General features: G+C 57.5%; 3 protein-coding genes and 1 long non-coding RNA gene across 6 annotated transcripts; 3 read left to right on the top strand and 1 right to left on the bottom strand.

Annotated features, from left to right (window-relative positions):
• The first annotated feature begins 3,303 nt into the window (after window positions 1-3,303).
• Window positions 3,304-6,078, top strand: CD300LF (CD300 molecule like family member f). 2 transcript variants are annotated; one of them, XM_065034884.1, is made up of 4 exons: window positions 3,304-4,086; window positions 4,450-4,785; window positions 5,226-5,313; window positions 5,541-6,076. In XM_065034884.1, the coding sequence occupies exons 1-4, from the start codon at window positions 4,053-4,055 to the stop codon at window positions 5,896-5,898; spliced, it is 816 nt and encodes a 271-aa protein (XP_064890956.1). In that variant the 5' UTR covers window positions 3,304-4,052; the 3' UTR covers window positions 5,899-6,076. The 2 variants fall into 2 exon arrangements, with proteins under 2 accessions (XP_064890956.1, XP_064890955.1); XM_065034883.1 differs by lacking the exon at window positions 3,304-4,086 and having other exon boundaries at window positions 4,102-4,785; window positions 5,541-6,078.
• Window positions 6,079-7,720: 1,642 nt separating this feature from the next.
• Window positions 7,721-11,704, top strand: LOC102086590 (CMRF35-like molecule 6). Of its 2 annotated transcripts, none has more exons than XM_065034881.1 (7): window positions 7,721-7,853; window positions 7,969-8,310; window positions 8,866-8,947; window positions 9,666-9,772; window positions 10,308-10,360; window positions 10,754-10,891; window positions 10,985-11,704. In XM_065034881.1, exons 1-7 carry the CDS (start codon window positions 7,778-7,780, stop codon window positions 11,111-11,113), a joined length of 927 nt encoding a protein of 308 aa, XP_064890953.1. In that variant the 5' UTR covers window positions 7,721-7,777; the 3' UTR covers window positions 11,114-11,704. The 2 variants fall into 2 exon arrangements, with proteins under 2 accessions (XP_064890953.1, XP_064890952.1); XM_065034880.1 differs by having other exon boundaries at window positions 8,797-8,947.
• On the bottom strand, window positions 8,246-10,760 carry LOC135575774 (uncharacterized). The gene is made up of 3 exons (XR_010467051.1): window positions 9,574-10,760; window positions 8,544-8,617; window positions 8,246-8,376 (listed from the first exon to the last, which is right to left on the bottom strand). It is a non-coding gene; the product is annotated as an uncharacterized LOC135575774 (long non-coding RNA).
• Window positions 11,705-14,457: 2,753 nt separating the features above from the next.
• Window positions 14,458-23,074, top strand: XYLT2 (xylosyltransferase 2). Its single transcript, XM_065034867.1, has 11 exons — window positions 14,458-14,631; window positions 15,642-16,113; window positions 16,588-16,763; window positions 17,046-17,248; window positions 17,666-17,746; window positions 17,907-18,123; window positions 18,523-18,699; window positions 19,597-19,859; window positions 19,973-20,168; window positions 20,603-20,936; window positions 21,203-23,074. Exons 1-11 carry the CDS (start codon window positions 14,497-14,499, stop codon window positions 21,523-21,525), a joined length of 2,577 nt encoding a protein of 858 aa, XP_064890939.1. The 5' UTR covers window positions 14,458-14,496; the 3' UTR covers window positions 21,526-23,074.
• Window positions 23,075-23,321: the final 247 nt, after the last annotated feature.

Below are 23,321 nucleotides of genomic sequence, written 5' to 3'. Positions count from 1 at the left end.
GATCAGCAGACAGCCCTGAGCCAGAGGAACAGACCACATTTCCAAGAGCCATCTGCACCTGTCCAATTGCTGTTTGACTGCCTGGGCCTGACATCGCTAATTATACCTGCCTATGATTTCCTCTGACTGCAGAGACGGTTCTGCCGAGTCAGATGACCAGTCTTGGCAACAACAACCAGAAAAGATGAAAAACAACCCAGAGGGGCAAGGGGTTTTCAGGTTTGCCCAAGGCCAAGAAGCTAAACCCAGGCCTGACACAGACCATCCTGCAACCAGATCACCCGTTGGTCTCAAGCACTGGAAGACAATCAACTGAAACAAAGAAATTAACAGCAGAGTCAATTATACTGTTAAGAGGCATTCTTAATTTTATCAGTGCTGGGGAACACTGGGGGTCATCTTCCATAACTGATGGGTTTGTCTTTTATAACTTAGTCACAGTATACCTGAATTTGGCAGCTTCTCTTCACAACAGCACAAAAATAAGCACTATCATGAGCTACAGTGTCTGGATCAGATAATTTATCAGTGGCGAAGCCAGCAGCATGGTTCAACATAGTGCACACACCCCATACCAGATAGGACCAGAAAGACAAGAGCATCAAACTCAGGGGAACTTCAGTGAAGCCAGGGCAACTCTGTCCTCTTAAATGCACCAAGAACTTGCCAAAAAGCCTTTCTGTGGGTGTCCCAGTGCCACATCAGCCCCCTGAGAATGGAGACCTCATGCTAACATGTGTTGAGTGGGTGCCCAGCACCCATACAGAGCGGGGGTGCAGCCCCAACCCGAACTGCCTGTGGGGTCACAAAGACCCCAGAGACCCAGATCTGCCACAGGCACCTGCGGCTCCACCCAAGCTGTGCTGGTGCTCAGGCGAACCTCTGCCAGGGGGTGGGATGAACTTAACCCCCGGTGAAGAGGAGAGGAGAGGAAGCCCTCCATGGACCACCAGGTCCAAGACTCCAGCCCTGCTTACCTCTGGAGTGGGATCGCTGGCACGTCCCTGGTGCAGGAGGGGATCTGAGGGCATCCTCTGACCCATCGCAGCTCCAGTAGCTTTTTTCTCCCTTTTCTGAGTCGCAAAGGAGAGCAGCGAGGAGTTGCTGTAGAGCGAGGGAAGGAGTCTCATAAAGCCAAATTCTCCGAATTCTGCTTTCCTACTGCAGGCATTGGCGTTACACCCGAGACACATTTGCCCCCGCAGATTTAACAGCACTCAGGAGTAAAATAGTTTCCCCACCTATCATGATATCGCCAAGTGTAATGCAGCCTAATGAGCCAACACAGATTGCTGGCAAAAGGCAGGCACCAGCACAGCCTGGCACGGCTCCAAGGGCTTTGTATCGCTTTATGGCTCTGGGGGACCCGACCCATCACAGATAAGTGGTATCAGCAGCTTTGTCGGAGCCCAGCAGCCTGACACCTGCCTCCCCCTCCTCCCCTCACACACCAAAGAATGTCTTTCCCCACCATCCAAAGCAGAGCACTTGCTCTCCCAGACGCCAGCAGCGTTTCCTGGGAGCCAGCGAGCAGTTTATAGCCCCGAGCAAACACTGACGGGCTGAAATCAGTGCAGAGCAATGAAATCAGAGGAAATGACCTGCAAACGGCAGGAATGATTTCAAAGGAACCTGCAATTTAGCTCCATTGTTTGGTCTCCTTCGCTCTGATAGCTTAATTACTTGTCTATTTGCCTTGGGAAGTACAACAGAGGAGGATTTACAGCCAGCTCAAGAGCTTCTACTTCTGTCCCCCTTGCCCGGTCCTACTCATTTTCAGCCCAATCCCATTAACCTACTGTAATATCTCCCTGATCTGTCCTTACAACAATTCTGGGGGGAGATCTGAGCCCCACGAAACTCAATCCTTCCTCGTGAATCAGGGAGCATCCAGAATTTCGTCCTCTGAATATGATGAATTTTGTTTTCTTAATTTCATCGTAATAGCTATCCCCACCTTCTCCCTTTCTGACTGAGTCGTCCAGCCTAAGGCAAAGCCTGGAGTAAACCCTTCATCACTACAAAGTCTGCAAGGATTTCTCTCTCTTACGAGCTTTTCTAAATCAGGAGATCTCGGAATTATCTGGGTTTATCTTGGTTATCTGAGATGGCAGCGGAAGGGAGAGATCAGGCAGCGCAGTGCTCAGTCAGCCAGCACTAAAGGAGCTGCATTAGCAATTATTCTATTCAGCCTTATCTCCTAAAGGCAAATTTCACCAAAGTTGCCAAATCTGCCCAGTCTGAAACACGCAGATTATTCTTCAAAGGCCCTAGATTAAATAACAGAGAGATGGATCAGTTTAAAATATCCACCATTGGGGCTTAAAAGCCCAGTATCCCCGCTCCAGGCTGTGGGGGACAATGGGATGCAGCACCCTGGCAGCCCTTTCTCATCCAGTGTGGTTCTTGTGTTCAGCAATAAGGAGCAAGTGGGGAGGAAAGGGAAGTCATTGTCTGGTCAGAGATGTGATCTCCATCCCCTCCCCAGCCCCAGTGACTCTGAGGTGCCACAGGAAGGAGCTGGTGCCCTGGCCGGTGTGATCACCCCTGTTTACACGCAGCCCTCAGGCTGGTACTTCTGTATTTTTATCTTGTTCCCCTCTCTCTGGGTCTTTGCACAGAGTGAAGGGGCTGAAAGGCGGGGAGGGGTGGAGGGAGAGTCTCAGGGGATCCTGGCTGCAGGGGGTCCCATCCTGGTCCCCCCAGCCCAGCCTTCCATGGAGACATCAGGATTTCAGTGACATATCCCAGAAGGGGGAGTGCAGAAAGAAAAACCCCTGTTTGGGTAGGTCTTGTCATCCACCCAAATATAATCACCCTGCTGCGAAATGGAAATCTATGCAATACTCTTAGAAAGAGGAAGAAAAACCACAAGGATGGAAAAGTAAGTGGGGAGATGCTGCACGAAGAGCCTGGGGACAGCCCTGCGGTGGCAGCCTGGGCAGTGGGTGGCCAAGCTGGAGCTCAAGCCAGGGGGAAGCTCTGTTCCATCCGCATCATGGGCCAGGGGAGCTTCTCGGGGCTCCCGAGGGCAACACAAACTTCATCATCTGCAAGAAGCTCTGGTGCCGAGTAGGGAATGGGAGCATTGGGAAGCCACTGCCTGGACCAGCTCCAGCGATGCAGCCATGCTTACAATTCTCCCCTGAACCCCAGCATGGTCATACCTGGGATAAAAAAAGGCAGAGGAGGAGGAGGAAGCCTCAGCCTCCAGCAGGGCTGGGGGTATGTGATTTCTGTTCTTTCCAAGGGGCGTCGAGGAAGAAAGTCATTGGCAAGGCAGCTGCCAGGGAAGTGGCTTTGCTTTTTGTGTTTTGGTTTCTAAAACTTTCAGTGGAAACATTTTGTTCTGGGAGAAAAACAGCCTTGTCACTCAAAAACATATGGCTGTGCCAAAAAAAAGGCATTTTTTGGGGGAAATGAGACACTTCTGCTTGAGAAAACAAACAAAAGCAACCCAGCTCACACTGGCAGCCAGCTCAGGAGCTGGGGAGCATCAGTGCAGCGGGGATGGCTGTCCATCCCCCCAGTCCATGCTCCCAGTCTTTCATCCTGGTCCATCATAATGGGGAGAGCATCCTGGTGGTCCCAACTGATCCATCTGCCTGGGCTGACCTACATTCACTCCTTTCTGGTCCCTGGACCCCCACTCTGGCCCAGCTCCCCTGCAAAGCCCCCCCCCGCAAAACCCTTTGGGCTTTTCACATGCGAAGGGGCTGGATTCCCTGCTGGGGCAGGAATTGTGGTGGAGGAACTCAATGTATTTTGGTGTTTCACTGGCAACCAGCAGCTGTTTGGGAGCAAAAGCAGAGGGTGTCTCTCATGAGACGCCCCCAGGGTGACTCATGGTCCCCGGACAAAGCGGAAGAAGCAATGGCCTTTAAAAAAGACACGTAGGGTCTGTGAGTAAACACTGCCCAAGGAAGTGACTGGAGAAGGAGGCTTGGGAAACTCCTGGGACACCGAGCTGTGTTGGAGCCTGGCTCCATGCTGCAGGCTGCTTTGTGAATAACCACGGGGGAAAATCTGCTTCAGGAGCAAGAAGCTGGAAAATGAGGATGTTCCTGGTTTGGACCCTTTTCCCAGGTGAGCCCAGGAGGACAGGTCAGCAGTTCCCACCCCACGGGCTCTGGCAGAGCTCTGCAGAGGCTGGGACCGAGCAGCCCAGGAGCCCATCTGACACCATCCTTTTCTTGTGGCCAGCGGGTGGCTATGAGGGGTGATCTGTGAGATATATTTGTGTTGCTGTCACATGAACCTGGTAACAAGGTGTTTTGGTTGTTGAATAACACACACACTTGATGGGGACTTTTTTAATGACTGGGGACATCTCATCTCGGTATCACTCCCCAGCACAGCAGGTGCAGGGACACAGCCCCACTGGGGACAGGGTGTCCCCCAGCATCCCGGGCTGGTATATGCTTGCAGCATCTCTCCTTTCCCCTGCAGGTGGTTGGGCAGTGACGGGTCCCACGCAGGTGACAGCCAAGCAGGGTGGCTCGCTGGCTGTGTCCTGTAGCTATGAGTCCGGCTATGAGCTCTACCCCAAGTACTGGTGCCGCCCAGGCTTCCTCTGGATTTGTTCCACCTACATCACTCAAACCAACGGCTCGGAGGTGACAGTGAGGCAGGGCAGGGTGTCCATTGAGGACAAGCACACAGAACGCTCGTTCACAGTGATTCTGGGCAATGTCTCACCGGGGGACGCGGGCTGGTACTCCTGCGGGGTGAGGAGGAGGCTATGGTTCAACCTGCAGCACAGCACCGAGGTGACGGTCTCCACAGGTAAAGCCAGGATGGGAGCAAAGCAGGGAGGTGTGGTGGAGCTTGTCATTCGGATGACTGCACTGGGACAGGATGTCCCCAGCCAGGGGCCACAGGGGTTGTAAAAGTGAGAAGAAGCTCCTTGCAGGCACTGATATCAAGCGGAGGCTGCCCTGTGCAGATTTGGATAAGGGGTGGAGGGCGCTATATGAAGCTTTGTGCAGAGCAGAGCAGCTCCCTTGCTCTCATTTGAAGTCTCTGCCTCTGTGAGCCCATTCTTTGGGGTTCCCAGTCTCTGCCCCTTTTCCTTCCTCCTTCTCCCCAGTGCATTGCCTGGGGACCTCCACCTCTACCTCCTGCACTTCCACAGCTGAAGCTGTGGGTCAGAGACGCCCTGCGCAGGGGGCAGGACAGGGTGCAGGAGGTCTCAATTCTGCTCTGACCCTGTGTTCTCTTCACAGACCTTTCAACCACAACCAAGGGCAGTAACGTGAGCCCCTTGAGCACCAACCGCCTGTGCCCCAAGGACTGTGAGGAGCCTCCAGCACTGTGAGTCTGGGCTTGGGGTCCGGACAAGACCCTGATAGCCTCCCCCAGCCTGAAACACTTTTTCCCCTGCATGCAACCCCTAGCCCTTGGTCCCCCTCGTTCCAGCAGCCCCAAGGAGCACCCCAGGGACAAGTAGGGTGACTGGCAGATGTGCAAGTGCCCCAGTCCCCATCCTCATTGCCCAGACCCTACTCAAGCTCTAACATCACCTGCTTTCTCCTGCCTAGGTCCCAGCTCAGCGTCACCCCCCTTCTGCTCTTTCTCAGCGTGAAGGTGGCTGTGGCACTGGCCCTGGTGTGCTGGGTCGTGTGGGTGAGGAGCCAGCACACGAGCCATTACAAGGAAAATGTGGAGGCAGGCAGAAGCACTGGAGCACCGGGCTGTCCCCCCATCCCAGAGCCACAGGGACACCCTCTTGTGCCCTTGCCTCCCATTCTGCCAGGGCTGCGACACCTGCCACAGGTGCCCCACACTGGGAGATACTCAGCATTGGGTGCTTCTCCCCCTGTGAAGCCTCAGCTCCTCCTGGCAGCCCCCACGCTGGAGAGGGGAGGTTTTGGGGCACAGGGAGCCTGCGCCTGCTGAACTGGAGCTGCCACCTGAAGACAATTTTGCAATAAAACCTCGGTATCCTGCAGGCGCCTGTCTGTCTGTCTGTCTGTCTGTCTACCTGCTCCTGCTGGCTGGGTGCTGGGAGCCCACTGGCTACACAAGGTCCAGGGTTGTGATTCCACCCACTGGGGTTCCAGCTCATTTATTGTCTGGTGGGTTTGAAGGGCTTTGTGTTCTTTGGCCTGGCCAGTGCCACTCACAGAGGGGCTGTGCTGAGGACAGGCCTGGGGGACCTGGTGGTCAAGGGAGTGGAGACAGGTACTCACATCCAGCTGCACAGAGGCAAGAGGCTGGGGCTCCCCCTCTGCATTTCCCATGCAGGGGACAGGGTGCCCACGCAGGAGCACTGGCCCCAGCCTGGGGACATGTTTGGGGCTTAGGGGGTCCCTGTGCGGGGCTGAGCCACCCCTTGAGAGGCAGATCCCTGTCCGGGTGCCCTGCCTGGCCAGAGAGGCCAGGCAGTGTGGCAGAGAGGCAGGCAGAGGCAGGACTGCATCCCACTGTGGGGGCCGTGGTGGGGGCGGGAGAAGAAGCCAGGGAGCAGGGGTCAGGGGCAGTGCAAAGCAGTGACATGAGTGACAGGAGAGGCAGGAAATCACCAAAGGAAACAAGAAACCAAATGCTCTCCAGCAGTAGCAGATTTGGTACCCGGGGCAGAAGAGGAAGCAAAGCTCCAAAGACACAACGGAGTATGTGCGGCAGGAGCACTGCCCTGACACATTGTCCTGGCCAGCCTGCCCATGCAGCTCCTGCTGCTCACCTGGATGCTGCTCTCAGGTAGGGCTGAGGGGATCCCTGGGGCTCAAGACCCACAGTGGACCAGCCGAATGGGGCAGGGGGTATTGCTGCAGTGGCAGCACTTCTGCAGCTCTGTGCGTCTCCGCAGGCTGCTGGGCGGTGAGGGGGCCTGGCACTGTGCGAGGATTCCTGGGGAGGTCCCTCTCGGTGACCTGTGTGTATGAGCCCGGCGAGGAGATGCAGCCAAAATTCTGGTGCAAACCGGGAAAAGTTTGCACCTGTGCTTATCACATCATTATTACCTCGGAGGAGCAGCCCATGGTGCAGGAGGGCCGATTCTCCATCCGGGACAATTGTGCATTGCGGCTGTTCACGGTGACTGTGGAGGGCCTGGCTGAGCGGGACATGGGCACCTACTGCTGCGGGGTGCAAAGGGGCAAAATCCAGCATGATAAGAGTGCCGATGTGGAGGTGATCCTGTCCCCAGGTCAGTCCCTGCACATGCTCCCCTCCCCGCACAGCACCAGTGACCACCACGTTGCAGGGGCCAGGACCGGGCTGCAGGAGGAGATGGTACTGGGCTTCTGGGGGAGGGAGAGGGACAAGGGTGGAACAGTGCCTGGTAGGCACCCTCTGCATCTGCCTGCTCCTTCCATTTGCAGGCCCGACGCTCAGCCCGGTTTCCGCCGCGGGGACGGACGCTCCGCGGGAGAGCCCCGACCCCTTCCGCCACTTCCCTGTGCTGGCCGGCCTGCAGGTGCTGGCGCTGCTGGCCATGACCGGAGCCGTGCTCTGGATCAGCCTGCGGGGCGGCTGAGCCCCGATAGGACCTCCCGGCCACAGCAGGAGCTGCTCCGCTCTGGGACTCCCGGGCCTCGACGGCCCGGGCGGGGGCAGGCAGCACCGGGGCCCCGCCGAGTCCTTTCCGCCGCCGCCGCCGGCTGCAATAAAGCTTCTCCGCCACTGCTCCGCGCCTCCGCCTCTTCTTTCCGGCGGCCCCCGCGGTCAGGCAGCCCCGGGAGTCCCGGTGCTCCGCCTCGACGGGGCGGGCGGTACTTCAGGGGCAGTGCTGGGGGCGGGCCAGGCCCCTCTGTCCCGGGGAGAGGAACCGGGTATGGGAATTCACCGACCCCGCCGTCCTGGAGTGGCCATGCAGCTCCTGCCGCTGCTCGCCTGGGCGCTGCTGCCGGGTAAGGCCGGGCCAGAGCTTCCTGAGACCCGGAGCGGTCCCGGAGGGCGGCCCCGACGGGTGGGGCGGGCGCGGCGGCAGCAGCATCACTCCCGCGGCTTCGTGTGTGTCCGCAGGCTGCTGGGCGGTAAGGGGACCCGACACCGTGCAGGGAGTCCCGGGGGGGTCCCTCTCGGTGACCTGTGAGTATGATCCCGGCGAGGAGAAGAAACCGAAATTCTGGTGCTATCCGGCAATTACTGTTTTCACCTGTGATGGTGACATCGTCATCACCTCGGAGGAGCAGCCCACGGTACAGAAGGGCCGATTCTCCATTCGGGACAATCACACACGACGGGTGTTCACAGTGACCATGGAGCACCTGAAGCTGTGGGACGCGGGCACCTACCGCTGCGGGGTGAGAACGGGCATAATCCAGCGTGATAAGAGTGCCGATGTGGAGGTGATCGTGTCCCCAGGTCAGTACTTGTGCGTCCCTCCAGTCCAGCGTTGGTGGGTCCCCCTCCACGTGCTGGGTGTGGGGTCTGTGGGGATGGGCAGTCTGGAGGTGGGTGCCCAGGCCCTTTGGGGCAGCCTTGGGGTTTGTCACCAGGGCTTGGCAGGCAATGCCTGTGGGTACCAGGCCCTGGGCTTTGGGAACGTACGTCACGGTCCCCTCACCAGGGACCAGCCCCCATGACGGGACACTTACCTGGGGCTGTTGTGTCACCAGCAGGCTGGGTATGGGGTGCCTGGATCCTCTTCCTGCTGAGTGAATTCTGCTACCTGTTTTGGGGGGGAAATGGGACCACGAAAAGCCTCTTGGGCACAGGATTACAGCCCTCCCACCTCAAGGAGCGTGCTCTGGACATGGCAGTGGGGACCCAGCTCCTCCTGGTGTGATGGTGACTTCTGACATGCTCCAAAAGTCACAGCATTTTCCCCTTTTGCTCTTTTTGTTATAGCTTCCTCCTCCACAACATCGCCTTACATCCTGGCCACCAAGCACTCCTATCTCACTAGCTCTGTCTCAGTCCCCACACAGACAACTCCCCAGCGGGAAGCTGTGCCACCGAGACCAAATCCCTCCCACCACGGAGGCTCCAGCGCTCCAGAGTGAGTACCAGCTCCTGCCACAGCAGCCATCTCCCTCCAGAAGGTCCCTCTGGTACAGCTGGAGCCCTGCGGCCCTCCGGGCTCTTCGCACCTCCCTTAAAGATTCAGACCTCCTTTTTTGTCTTTAGAGACCGCTGTTTCATCCTCTCAACCAGACACTCTACATGGAAAATATTCCCACTGCCAATAGTCGCTTCTCCCTGGCAAAGCCCTGCTTGTCCCCAGCCTGTCATGCAGCTTAAGCAAAGTGCAGGTTATCATCATATAAGAAACGGTTTCTGCCTGGAGTACTGACCCCATTTCCTTCCTCAAAGCTCAGAGGAACCTTTTGCTTGTGGGAAATCAAGTGCTGACTTGGGTTCACTTCTGCTTTGTAGTCACATGCAGCCTGGCAGAGACAGTTGTCAAAGCACGAGACCAGAGTTGCTCCCTCCTCTCCTGCCTCTTAGAGGTGACACAGCAAGAGGCGCAGGAACTGATCTTTAAAATAATGGAGTTGCAGCAGCTCTCAGATACAAGTGTCCATTTGCTTCTTCAGCATTTAGTTCGCTTTGCTCCGTGCCCAGCTTGTATTCTGACCCCCCCACCCTGCTCCCCTCCCTCCCCATGCAAACCCTGTCACTCACATCCACTCCCTGCACTGCTGCTCCATGCTGGGTCCTACAAGTCTGCTTCCCAGGAGAAGTGTGAGACCAGAAACTCTTTATTTTTCTTGCAGCTTGGACGTGGTTGAGCACATCCTCATTCCAGGCATTGTGGTGGTGGTTCTTTTGCTTGCAGCGGCTGTTGGTGTTTTGGTAATGCTGTCCAGGAAGAGGAAGAAGGGTAAGCGAAGCTATCACTGCCGCACACACACTGTTTCTGCACCAGCACCTGTCTTCTGCTGTATTTATTTTTCCATCTACACTTCTTTTTTCTCCCCCATTCACACCATGACCCATCCAGTTCCTGAGTCCATCACTTAGACCCCCACCAAGGAGTTTCCTTCCCCTGAGAGTACGATGGGGCTGTCCCACAGCTCTCGGGATGGGGGCTGCCTGGCACAGCACCTGCTTGAACTTATCTGGGCACCACCAGCTTCTCCAGACATGCTCAGTTGCATAGGCCAGGCTTGCACTAGGCTTGATGCTAAGTTTAAGGCCATTGTGAAGGACAAGGACAGATGGGAGGAAACATCACCAGCTAAGACCTGGGGTCTGATTTTATTTGAAGAACTGCTCCAATTTAGATGGTTGGTGGGGCAATAGGTTTTCTTCCTGCTTTACAGCAAGATTCACAGCCACAGAACAGCTTTTAAAATACATTTTCTTTTATCTCTTCTGGTTTCACTCCTGTCTAACTACATCCTTGCTTCATCTAGCCTTCTCTGGAGCAGCTGTAGAGATGGACAGGACTCACAGCACGTCGCATAAAGTAAGTGAAACCACAGGAGGCGTTGGGATGGTATGCTCCAAGCTCACCTGGGGAGGGGAAATGTTACACCTTGAGCTGAGCTTTCATGGCCCTTTAGGCTGGGAGGGGTTCTTTGAGCTCCGTTCATCAACAGAAAGACCTAACCAGGGGTTTTGTGTAACTATCACAGAGTATTCCTGGGAAGGGAATTTAGGAGTGAGGTTTCTCCTCAAGCCCCTCCAAATAGAGGTGGTTGTAAGTTAATTTTCCCCCAGCACTCCTGCAGCCACCTCAGCTCTCATCAGGAACCGCAGCAGGATGGGAGATGTTTCCACCCCTGTGGGCTGTAGGCAGGGGCTGCAGGCAGGCAAGCGGCAGTAGGTTACCAGCTTATCCCTCTCCTTTGCATGTCAGGAAGAGGATGACTTGAACTATGCGGACCTCAACCACGCCAGGGGCACAGCCGAGACCCAATTGTACAGCAATGCCGAAGCATTCCACAGCCTGGCAAACACCACGACCGAATACATGGAGGTCAAGCAGAGCGACAAGGTAGGAGAACGCAAAGCAGAGGTTCCAGCAGACGGTGTTGCCCTGGGGCAACCCTGCAAAGGATGTTTTTTCTTTATCCCTCTCCTTTCCCAGCATTTGGAAGAGGAAAAAGAGGCTACACATGCCAGCGTGCAGAAGCCCCCACCAGAGCAGATCTACGCCAACGTGTCAGCAGCCCCACCACCCAGAGAAGAGCTGTACAGCTTGTTGCAGGGGGTGTGAGCCAGCACCCAGCCCCATGGGCTGCTCCTGCGACTCTCCGTGCAGGCAGGAGCTGGCTTGACAGCAAAGCTGCTCAGACATTTCCCTGGAGCGACCTCAAAGAGGATGAGGCTGAGCAGGAGACGTGGAGCAAGATGAGGATGAAATCATCCCTCTGCATTTGGAGAGCTCACCTGCACAGCACTAGTGCTGAGAATAAAAAACTGTCCCTTGCATCGGGGTAGCCCCGGCCAGAGACCGGCCAGGCAGGGGCTGGAAGAACCCAGTGGCAGGAGGCGAGGGTGGGCTGGGGGTTGAGGGTGGGCTGCTCTGCTCCTGCCTGTCTGTGGAGGAGTGCAGGATTTGAGGAGCACATCTCTTTTTCCTCAGAGCATTTCCTTCCTCTCCATCAGAAAACGTGTGCTCCAGGCTCCTTGCTCCCTCATCCCCAGGGACAAGTGCTGGGCAGGTACTCCAGCTAAGAGGCTCTTGCACCCCCAGGGTTGTGCAATGCTTCCCAAACTGCTCTTGCTACCTGGTGAGCTGCAAAGTGACAGGTTGTGGGAGTGACTCTGACTTGTTTTTGATAAACAGCCTCTAAACACCATTAAACTGTGATTTGTCTTTGTGCCTTGCAAGGTGAGGAGCTTGAACAGGGGAATAGCAAACTTCTTCCAGCAGAGGAGGGAAGATGAGCTTTTTGCCCTTTTTTTTTGAGAAGCCTTGTATTTTCTGGCTTGACCATCACTTATACATTGCAGCCTGCCCAGGGCTGGGGCACAAAATGCTGTCCCCAAGGCATCCTGGACATTTGTCACCCATACAGAGGTCCCACCCTCACGTGTGGTGAGCCTTTACCTGCCGCCCTGGAGATACTAAGGCAAGTCCTGCAGCTCTTTACAGGCATAGACCGAATTGCTCATGTACAAGGGTAAGCCCCTCTGCAGGCTGCATGAACCCCCCCTGCAGCCTGGGGAGCCCCTCTTAGCTAAACCTTGTCCCTTTAAAACCCTCTCAGGTAGTTGAGGCTGCAGCGGTCTCTCTGCTGCATTTGCAGAATCTGCACAGGAAGCTCACAGGGCTCCCCAGAGCTGTTATCAGCACCCAGACACTGGTTCCTATTTCCCCTGATAAAATACTTTCCCCTCCTCAGCAGGTTTTACGTGGGGAAGGCTGGCGAAGCTGTGTCTCTTGTGGCAAGGGTCTGCCCTGGAGCTTGGGTTTCCATCCCAGAGCACTTCTGCTGCCTGCAGCCACCCAGGGAGCTCGCCCAGAGCTCTTCCTGCTGGGTGGGTGTCCTGAAAGAGGTTTTGAATCTTTTCAGGTTTTATTGCAAGAGGAACAGGAATAGGGCGTGTTTTTCTTTCATAAAGCAAGGTCAGCAGCAAGAGCGTTTTGTGCAGAAGCCCCCACCATGCCCACACCTTCCTGCAGGTGTTTCCTGCCATTGAGGCTACTCTAGCTGTGGCAACCTGGTGGCTTTAGGGCAGCAGCAGACCTGGCACTCACCCCTGGGCACCCAGAAAGGCTCCTCTGCCAGTGGGGGAGGGCCTGGTGATACCTCTCCCTGCTGAGAGCCCCCTGAGCAGCACTGGGGTGCTCGGGGGCTCCCTGAGGCTCAGTAAGGCCTTTGTATGCTGCCCCTGGGGAGGTGCAGAGATGTGAGCACCCAGTGAGGGCACTGGGACCTGCACCCAGCCCTGTAACCATCTGCTAGGGAATTGGGGAGCCCAGCGCCCATGGCTGGCACAGAGCAGGGTCCTCTATGGGAAGCACCCAGCACCGTCACACACATGGAGGTATCCCCATGCACACATGTATGTGCCTCTGCATGCCCCCCTGTGCTCACAGGCATGTGCCCGTTCACCAGCGTGCACCCACCAGTTCATGCACAGCCCCACACCTCAGTGCACACACAAAGATGCTCATATGGAGGCCCCTGTGCACACACATGCATGTATGTAAGCATGCACAATACACACATGCAGGTGTACTCACACATGCTGAGGCACAACTGCACACCCCAGCACACGTGAATGTGTACGTGCACATCCCGGCATGCACATGTATCTGCACACGTGCACACCGGCGTGCATACACATGCGGACACCAAGTGGCCACCGAACACACTGCAGTGCACACATGCCCACGTGTACCCCAGCATGAACAAGCACACACACCCCCCAGTGTGTGCAGGCTGATCCTGGTGTGCACACACAGAGTCACGTGCACACTGTGTTGCTCACAAGCACACAGACACCCAAGGGCACATAAGGACACAAGTACGTGCATGAACACTTGCACACTGCAGTGCACAGTGCACACACAACCATATGCACACCATGCTCACTGACACATGCATGCACACACAGGCACATGCATGGGCACATGCACACCCCCAGCCACACCTGAACATAAACACACTCACGCCTCCAGTGCACAGATGCACGCACACACACGTGTACATATACACGCCTCCAGAGCACACATGCATATACTCGTTGTGCTCGCACGCATGTGCACAGATGGGTACATGCACAGCCTTGTCCACACATGCATAGGTATGCACACGTGACACACATACATGAACACACCCATATCCCGGTGCACACCTGCACAGGCAGGCACACAGGTGTACACACACATGCATGTGCATACCCCAGTGCCCGCATGCATGGGCATGCACACATGGTGCACACATGCATATACTCACAGGGCACACAGACATTCACACTGATGGGCACATGCACACCCCTGTCCACACATGCATAGGCACGCACATGTGACACACACATGCCTGAACATATGTATACCCCACTACACACATGCACAGGCACGCACACACAGGCACACATACACACACATGCATGTACACATGCATAACCCAGTGCAACACATGCACAGGCATGCACACACGGTGCACACACGCATATACGCAAGGTGCACACATGCATGGGTACATGCACACCCCTGTCCACACATGCAGGAGCATGCACACATCACACACATACGTGAACACGTGCACATCCCGGTGCAAACACACACACACACACACAGAACCCGATGCACACAGCCGGGTGCACACACACACGCACATCCCGGTGCGCACAGCCCGGTGCACACATATACACACCCCCACAGCCTGGTGCACACACACGCACAGCCCGATGCACACACACGCACAGCCCGATGCACACACACACGCACATACCGGTGCACACATACACACACACCCCGATGCACACACCGGTGCACACACGCAACCCCCGATTCAACCCCCGCTTTTCCCGTGCCCGCTCCCCCAAGTCCCACCGACCCCCCCGCCCCCGCACGACCCCTGGCCCCGCCCCCTCGGCCTCGGCGGCGCGTGCGCGCGGGAGGCGCGCGGCGGAGCGGCCGTGACGATGGCGGCCCCCGGGCGGGCGCGGAAGCTGGTCCGGCGCTACCGGCTGGCGGTGGCCACGGCCCTCGCCATTCTCCTGCTGCAGGGACTCGTCCTCTGGACCTCCGCCGGCCTCGACGAGGAGGGACCGGCCGAGGTGCGGCGCGGGGAGGCCGGAGCGGCGGGCCCGGGGCCTGGCGCTGGGGGCCGAGGAGGCGGTGGGGGCGCTCAGCGGGGCAGGGGAGGTGATGAGTGGCTTGGGTTGGGCGGGGGGGTCTGGAGGGGTCGCAGGAAGGCGGTGCGTGCTGGGAGGGGGCTCCTGAAGGGGGAAGGGCCCTTGGGGTGGGGTCCCTGGGAACGGAGCTCGGGCAGGACCTTGTTCAGTGTCTTTCCAGCGCTTTTGGTCCCAGGGAGCGCAGCTGTGACCCCGGCTCCCAGGTGGATGTTCTGGGCTTGGGCTCACAACCTGATCACGGCAGGGCAGAGCTGGTCCCTTTGCCTCCCAGTAAAACACCCACGGGCAGCCGGAGCAGCCCTGGGCTCATCCCCTGGGCTGGGATCCCCTTGTGCTCATCCCCTGGGCCGGGATCCCCTTGTGCTCATCCCCTGGGCCAGGATCCCCTTGTGCTCATCCCCTGGGCCGGGATCCCCTTGTGCTCATCCCCTGGGCTGGGATCCCCTTGTGCTCATCCCCTGGGCCGGGATCCCCTTGTGCTCATCCCCTGGGCCAGGATCCCCCTGCCCATGCAGCACCTGGGGGGTGGCTGGTACAGACACAACCAACATTAGCCATTTAGTCTTGCAGCAAGCCCAGCAACAGAGAGCAAATCGCTCTGTGTGCACCTGGGGTGCTGTGCTGGCAGGGTCTGCAAAATTGAGGTGTCTCTTGCTGACATACAGGGGACTGTCCCAATGAGTGGGATACGGGACTGTGCAGGGAGGCACTGTGGATCTTAGCTGGGGATTTAGGTGGTGGAGGGATGGTGTGGTGTCTTTTGCTGCACAGTGGCTGCTCAGAGAGAACCTGCTGTGTTGCAGCACTGAGCTCTGTGGGGACTGGGAGTATTAAGCTCTGGGAATGGGGATGCTCTGGGGAGCGTTTTGGCAGAGCAGGCCCGAGTTAATGCTGTCTGTCCTCTCTTCTGCATCCCCCTGGAACTGGAACAGGAGCGGCAGAAAAAAGCCAAGTTGCCTGAGAGCAGTGACGGCTCCAAGGACTCAGACAGCTCTGCCGGGCGCCGGGGCAGCGCCAGCCGGAAGCACGGGCGATGGCGGGGACGGCCGGACAGCCCCGGGGCACTGGTGTCCAAGGTGGTGAGAGCCGTCACGGCGAGGCACAAACCGGGACGGAGGCTGCCGGCCGCGCCGGACTCATCCAGCCAGAGGAACCTGACGGAGCTGCGCGGGGAGGCCCAGCTGGGCGTCTTCCAGCAGGGTGACACGGGCAGCGTGGAGGGGGCTCCCCAGCCCACCGAGAACAGCTTCACCCCCAAGTGCGAAATCACGGGCAAAGATGCCCTCTCGGCGCTGGCCCGGGCCAGCAGCAAGCAGTGCCAACAGGAGATCGCCAACGTGGTGTGTCTGCACCGGGCCGGCAGCCTCATGCCCCAGTCTGTGCCCCGTCACTGCCAGCTCTCAGGTGAGTCCTGCTAGGGGGCTCCCGGTCGCCCTGGGCATCGGGAATATCACAGCCAGGCACGTGGGCCACCTTATGTCACCAAACTGTCCCACCTGGCAAAAAGCGGCCTCAATCTGTCACTAATTCCCAGATTACTGCTGCCTCTGTAATCCAATCAAAGCTGTGCCGGCTTCCTTAAGATTGGCTCTTCATCCCAATCTGCAGTGCTTGCAAAGGCCAAAACCAGGCCCAGCTGCGTCTTCTGTTTTGAGGTGCCAGAGGACACCCCCACCTTTCCCAACCTGGCCCTGTCAATTTATCACAAGGGACTGTGTGTGCCACCATGCACTGTCACTGCAGCCGTTGATGGGGTTTGCCCAAGGGCAAGCTTTTCCCTGCTGTCCCCTGCCTTGCTCAGGTCTCAGTTTATCAAGAGCTCAGGGTGGTGGGTGCCAAGGTGGGGGGCGGCTGACAGCCCTCTCCCCCCCCGCGCAGGCAAGGTCAGCCCCGTCATCCAGTGGGACGAGAGCCGGCTGCAGCAGCCGCCCCCCAGCAAGCCTGTGCGCATTGCCTACATGCTGGTTGTGCACGGCAGAGCCATTCGCCAGCTGAAGCGGCTCATCAAGGCTGTGTACCACCAGCAGCACTTCTTCTACATCCACGTGGACAAGGTACAGGCAAGGGTGCAAACAGTGCCTGGGCTGATCACTGGCACAGGGCACAAAGCTGGGGCGTGAGTGGGTGGTGAGTGGAGGAAGTAGCGGGGTGGCTTTGTCCTAACTGCTGGTGGAGCTGCGACCCTCCCACCCCTATTTCTGCAGCCCTGGGGAGGCAGGATCTATCCCCCCTGCCAAGAGCAGCCTTGTCTTGCTGCTCCCCTCCCTGTGGAGGCTGCTGTAAGGGTTGACCCCCAGAAGACGACCTCACTGCTGAGTGTGTGTGTTCCCTGACAGCGCTCCAACTACCTCCACCGTGAGGTGGTGGAGCTGGCCCGGCACTACCCCAACATCCGCGTGACACCCTGGCGCATGGTGACCATCTGGGGAGGTGCCAGCCTGCTGAAGATGTACCTGCGTAGCATGAAGGATCTGCTGGAACTGGCCGAGTGGCCCTGGGACTTCTTCATCAACCTGAGTGCCACTGACTATCCCACAAGGTGAGGACCTCGCTGGGGCAGGGGAGGATGATGGAGGTGTTTGGGCCTTGTGATGCTACAGCAGCCTTGGCAGGGGCAGGGAGGAGCAGGGAGCTGGGGGAAGGTGGAGTTGAAGGTTGCACCCACGTGCTGGTGATGATGCTCCAGGGCGAGGCTGACCCCATCTCTGCAGAAGAGCCCAGCCAGTACCTCAGAGGCTGTTTTTTCCTGCGGCCTGGGTGTTGCAGGGAAACATGCGTGTGAGGCACCAGGCAGCAGAGAGGCCACGTCTGTGTCTCCCCAGTGATGGGGAGGGAGTTTGAGTCAACACCCACCAGGCAGCTTTAGGCTCCTTGTGTCTGATGGCTCTTGCAGAATGAATGTTTACCAGGCTGCTTTACCCCAGGGGCCATTGATGCTTTCTAATTTGCACCTTAGGACCAATGAAGAGCTGGTGATGTTCCTGTCTAAATACCGAGATAAGAACTTTCTGAAGTCTCATGGCCGAGACAATGCCAGGTAATCCCAGCTAGGGGCAAAGCTGAGCTAGAGGAATAGAAAACAGAGGGATTTCAGAAAAAAACTAAAACAGTTGGGGCAGGGTGGGATATTCTGGATATAGCTGCACCCAGCAAAGTGGGTGACACTCCTAACCCCTCATCTTCATCCCCATGCCCAGGTTTATCAAGAAGCAGGGCCTGGACCGCCTGTTCCACGAGTGCGACTCCCACATGTGGCGGCTGGGTGAGCGACACATCCCCGAGGGCATTGTGGTGGACGGGGGCTCCGACTGGTTCTCGCTGACGCGCAGCTTCGTGGAGTACGTGGTCTATGCCGAGGACCAACTGGTGTCCCAGCTGCGCCAGTTCTACACCTACACACTCCTGCCAGCTGAGGTGGGTGCTGGCTGCAGGGCATGGCCCGGATTTTCATCCCACTGACTTTGACATCTCTGTCCCTGCCCTGGGAGGCTGTGAAGGGCGTTGCTGGTTCTGCTCAGGGAGCCTTTTGCCTCCCCTTTGTCCAGACCCAGGTATGAAAGAGAGAGGAGCAGACTGGCCAAGGGTCGTGTTTATATCCAGCCTTAGGTCCAGATGCCCCCTGGGCCAGATAAGGACCGATGTGGGTGCACAGCCTGCTGCTTACATGTTGCCCTGTTTTGGGAACAGGGATAGGTTTCTGTTCAGATGTCAAGGTCTGTCCTGTTCCTCTGCAAGTGAGGGGTCGGGGGGTCTCCGTTAACCACCCGTCCTCCATCTCCACTGGGTGTCCTGTCCCTTCTCTGTCGTGCACAGTCCTTCTTCCACACGGTCCTGGAGAACAGTCGTGCCTGCGAGACGCTGGTTGATAACAACCTCCGAGTGACCAACTGGAACCGCAAGCTGGGCTGTAAGTGCCAATATAAACACATAGTCGACTGGTGCGGGTGCTCCCCAAATGACTTCAAACCCCAGGACTTCCTCCGGCTACAGGTGAAAGAGATCTTCCTTTCTCCTCCGTTTCTCTCCCCTCCTCCTCGTCTTTCCCCTTCCCTCCAAGCTCCCCTGCGGGCACGTCCCTGGGTGCAACACCTGCTGCTGTGCATGTCCCCACCAGCCTCATCCCAGCCCTGCAAGGGAAGGGAGCAGGATTGGCACCCCAGCTGCCCTGGGGCTTGGCACAAATGTGTCTGTAAACACTCGGGCAGCGGGATTGTGCTGACTTTCCTACCCAGCAGCCAGGCTTTTGCTTGCAATGCTGCTCCTCTTCCTAGATTTTCTCTCCCATTTTCCTGCTATTTTTCAGCAGACTTGGAGCAAATTCCTTTTCAGGAAAACCTGTCCTCTTTGGCAGGACAAAATGCCTTGTGACAAACTGTCTCCTGTGCTCTCAGTGTGTAGGGATGTAGACTGAGCAAGGGAGGTTTGGGTGAGAGATACCAGCCCTCAAGAGAGAAGTTAGCAGGATTTTCGAGCAGTCCTGGGCTTATATAGTGCAGGGCCCTGATCTGCAGGCTGTGCCATGTGGCCAGGCCTCGTGGAGGGCTCTGCAGGGTGGGGACCCATCTGAATGTAGAGATTGCAGTGCAGGAGCTAGGTGACACGTCTGCTTCTGAGCACAGAAGTGGGGAGGCAGTGGAAGAAATGAGAACCCATCTGTGTTACCATTAAGCATACTGTGTGCTCCCACTGATCCTGCCACAGAGGAGCCCACATGGAGCCTGGCTGTGCTTTGCTGCTCCTTAGCCTATGCCCTCAAAGGGGACAGGATGGGTCCCAGCATGCTTTTTCCCAGTTTGTCTCCCTCCCGGCTGCCCCGCTCAGGTGGGAGGGCAGAGGGACTGCAGCCAACATTGCTAGAAATACTTAGAAATGCCTGTGCTCTTCCAGCAACTCTCCAGACCCACCTTCTTCGCCCGCAAGTTTGAGTCAACAGTGAATCAGGAGGTGCTGGAGATCCTGGACACGCACCTCTACGGCAGCTACCCCCCCAACACACCAGCCCTGAAGGCTTACTGGGAGAACGTCTATGACCGCGTCGACGGGCTCAGCGGCCTCAGCGATGTCACCCTCACCTTCTACACAGCCTTCTCCAGGCTGGGGCTCCACAAAGCTGCATCCATGCCAGCAGTGAAGGCTGACAAGCTCTGCAGGTGGGTTATTTACTGCAGGCTTGAGCTGGGCTCCCAGTGGTGACCTGTCCCTCGTGCTGGGAGGATGCTGATGCTCAGATGTGGAACCTTTCTGTCTGTCTGTCTCTCTCCAGATTTGAGACCCGGGGCTTTCCATCCAGTGTGCACTTATATTTCTATGACGACCGTTTCCAGGGTTACCTGGTGATGCAGGAAGTGCAGAATTTGGCAACTGGGCAGGCAGAGGCCCTGGAGGTGTGGATGATGCCCCAAGGAGCTCTGAAGCTGGCGGGTCATGGAGGCCAGGCAAACCGCTTACAGAACCTGGAGGTAAATGGGGAAGTTTCCTTCACAATGGCCACTTTCCTCCTTGGCTTTCACACACCACACTGCCCTTCCTCTTCTCCCAAACATGCACGCTGTGGGGACATGGTGCCACTGTTATGTCTGAGAACAAACCTTTGTCCAGGAGCTTGGCTTCTGTGTGGGGTGTGGAGCTGATTGGTGGGGAAAAGGCCTAAAGGGGTTCTTTTTGGGGGGGATCTGTGGCAGTGGTGCCCAGCTCTTGCAGCTGCAGGAGGCATCACATGGTTGTGTTATTGCTGGCAAATGCAGGCAGGCAGGAGGGCCAGGAAGGGTGGGTGTGCATTGCTTTGGGCTCTAAAGTTTTTGCCTTCCCTGTTCTGGGGATGTGAAATGCAAAACCTGAGCTGATAGCATTCCCCTGCCTAGTGTCCCACTACTTGTGCCTCCTGTCCCTCCAGGTGGGCACGGAGTGGGACCCCAAGGAAAGGCTCTTCCGCAATTTTGGAGGCTTGATGGGGCCTTTTGACGAGCCAGTGGCCATGCAGAAGTGGTCACGGGGACCCAACCTGACGGCCACAGTGGTGTGGATCGATCCCACCTACGTTATCGCCGCCTCCTACGACATCACGGTGGATGCTGAGGCAGAGTTCACGCAGTACAAGCCCCCCCTCAATCATCCCTTGCGCCCCGGTGTCTGGACCATTCGCCTCCTCCAGTTCTGGGAGCTCCTGGGGGAGAACCAATTCCTGGTGGTGCCCCAGACCTTCAACCGCAAGCAGCCTCTCAGGAAAGGTGAGGAGGGTGCTCTGGAGTTAGGGGCTGGGTGGGGGTAGTCCGAGGCACTTTTCTGCTGGTGTTGACCTCTCTGGGCTGTAGCTGATGACAAGACAGGAGCCATCCTGGTGTCTCCAAGTCCTGCAGCAGCACCATTCTCCTCAGGCTGGGGTTGCAAAGGGAGGGGATGTTGGGCCCTGGCAGGAGGGTGACAGTACAAAGGGCAGGGTGCTGGGATGTTGTTGCGCTGCTGATCCCTCTTTTCTGTCCCCGTCTCTGCCCAGATGACAGCAACTGGCTGCATGGCGGGCCCCCCCGCAACGAGTACATGGAGCAGAGCTTCCAGGGGCTGGGGGGGATCCTCAACCTGCCGCGTTCTGATGAGGCAGAGGAGGACGCGGTGCGGAAGGCGCAGCTGACGGGCAAGGCGCTGGAGGACTGGGCGGATGGTGTCATCAGCGCTTTCTGGTCTGTGGCGGATGTCTGCATCAGCGGCCCCTCTGCCTGCACCTCCCTGGAGACCTGCAGCAAAACCTCCTGGAGCTCCCTCTCCCCGGACCCCAAATCGGAACTGGGGCCCGTCAAACCTGACGGGCGGCTGAGGTAGCAGGAGCAGCCGGGGGGGCGGCTTGGGAGCGAGGAGCATCCTCCGTCACTGGCATGGGAGGTCTCTGGACTACATCACCCCGTGCCGTTTGCACGTAGTCACTCGAGGAAGAGAGAATGGGAACCTCTGGGTGGGAAAAAACCTCCTGGGGTATTTTGGATGGAAGGAGAGGTATGAGGTCGGTCTTGCCCACCTCCCCCAGGAACGGGCCAGGGAGAGCGTGCCAGGGTGGCTGTCACCGTGGGGGCACGGGCGGTGCTGGCAGGAGCTGTGTGCTTGTTACTGCAGGTCTCGGAGCCTCGGGAAGGGGTGACAGGGAGGGAGTGCTGCCAGGTGGGCAGGCTGTGGACCAGCTCAGCATCCTGCCCGGCCCTGGGCCGGATCTCTGCAGAATTAGGCCCTGTGCTGCTGGCTACTCCCCCAGGAGGGCTCACAAGGGACTCTGGGGACAGGCAGAAGCAGAGTGCGTCAAAGCCAGTCATGTGCACAGAGCTGCTGCTGGCCCAGGGCTTGCATCTCATCCCCTCCACCCCAGCCCTTTAGTTTGTATTTTTATAAATATATATAGAAATATATATGATGCAAAGTGCAATAGAGACGAGACCCCGCATTGGCCGGGAAGTCCTTGTGTCTCCATCTCCCCTCAGACTGTAACATACCTTGTTCTCTTGGGTGTCCTGGTGCCACAGGACAGGGTGCTGGGTCGTTTACATATTTTTTTATTATTAGTTTTATTATTATTGTTTGGCTGTTTCCCCACTGCTGGGGACCCTGTGCCCCTCGGGCAGGGTTGGTTGTGGGGTGCTGCCTGCCCTCCCAGGCAGCTGCCCGACTGTGCCAAATGTTTGGAGCTGCTGGTGTGTGTTGTGTGATGGTGAGCGGCGGGAGCGCTCAGTTCAGCGGTCAGGTCCAACAAGCTGCTGTAGACCCTGCTGCCTCCGTCTCTGCTTCAGCAAAGGGACACCCTGGTCCCCTGCCAAAATGTCATCCTCGGGGCTGGCGTCCTGCTGCGATGCGATGGCAGTGTGCCGTGCCCGGAGGGTGGCCCTGTGCCATGGCCCCTTGGCCCAGCCTTTTCTTTTCTCCTGCTTGGCAGAAGCTCTGGGGAAATGCAGTGCTTCCCTGGCCAAAATGCAAAGAGGTGAGACGAGGTCCAGCTGGTTCCATCCGCTCTCCGCTGTGTCTGCTTCCCCCTCTTCTAGAGGGAAGAGTTGCCACCTCCTCTTGGGAAGGGGGGTGCAGAGGAGTGTCCCCCTTCCCTCCCATCCTCTCAGGCTCGGGGACTGCCTGTGACGTTCCTTTCCAGGGCTCGCACTCCTGGTCTCCCTGGTTTATGGTTACTGGCACTGCAAGAGGTTGTAAAACAAGGGCTGGAGACCTTGGTGTGTGCAGACAGGTACCTGCTGCCCCCCCAGCTATCCCCCATTCCCTTGGGGGTACTCCGGGGCCTGGCCCCGCTGCAGGGGAAGATGCCAAAACTCTGTGTCGGAAGCGTTATGTAAAGTTGTCTTAAATATGCAACATCACCACAAATATATCTATATCTCTACGGTGCAGTGTGTTGGGTTTTTGCAGCATGTGCCGGAAGGGGTGAGGAGTTGGGAGGGAAGCTGCTGAGTTTTCCAAAAGGCTTTGGAGGGGCTTTGCGTCCATCTGCCACCCTGGTGAGGATGTGAATCTGTCCTGGGCAGCAGGGCAGGCCGTGCTGGGGTGCAGGCCAGGGCTGGGCTGGCTCTCTTAGGTGATGTGCAGCTCACAACCGCGCTGGTGGGTTTTCTGAGCCCGAGTCCGGAGCT

Source organism: Columba livia, chromosome 18, assembly GCF_036013475.1.
Source record: "Columba livia isolate bColLiv1 breed racing homer chromosome 18, bColLiv1.pat.W.v2, whole genome shotgun sequence".
Classification (NCBI taxonomy): Eukaryota; Metazoa; Chordata; class Aves; order Columbiformes; family Columbidae; genus Columba; species Columba livia.
The sequence above is the reverse complement of the archived record's forward strand: the minus strand, read 5'-3'. Positions and strand labels throughout refer to the sequence as shown.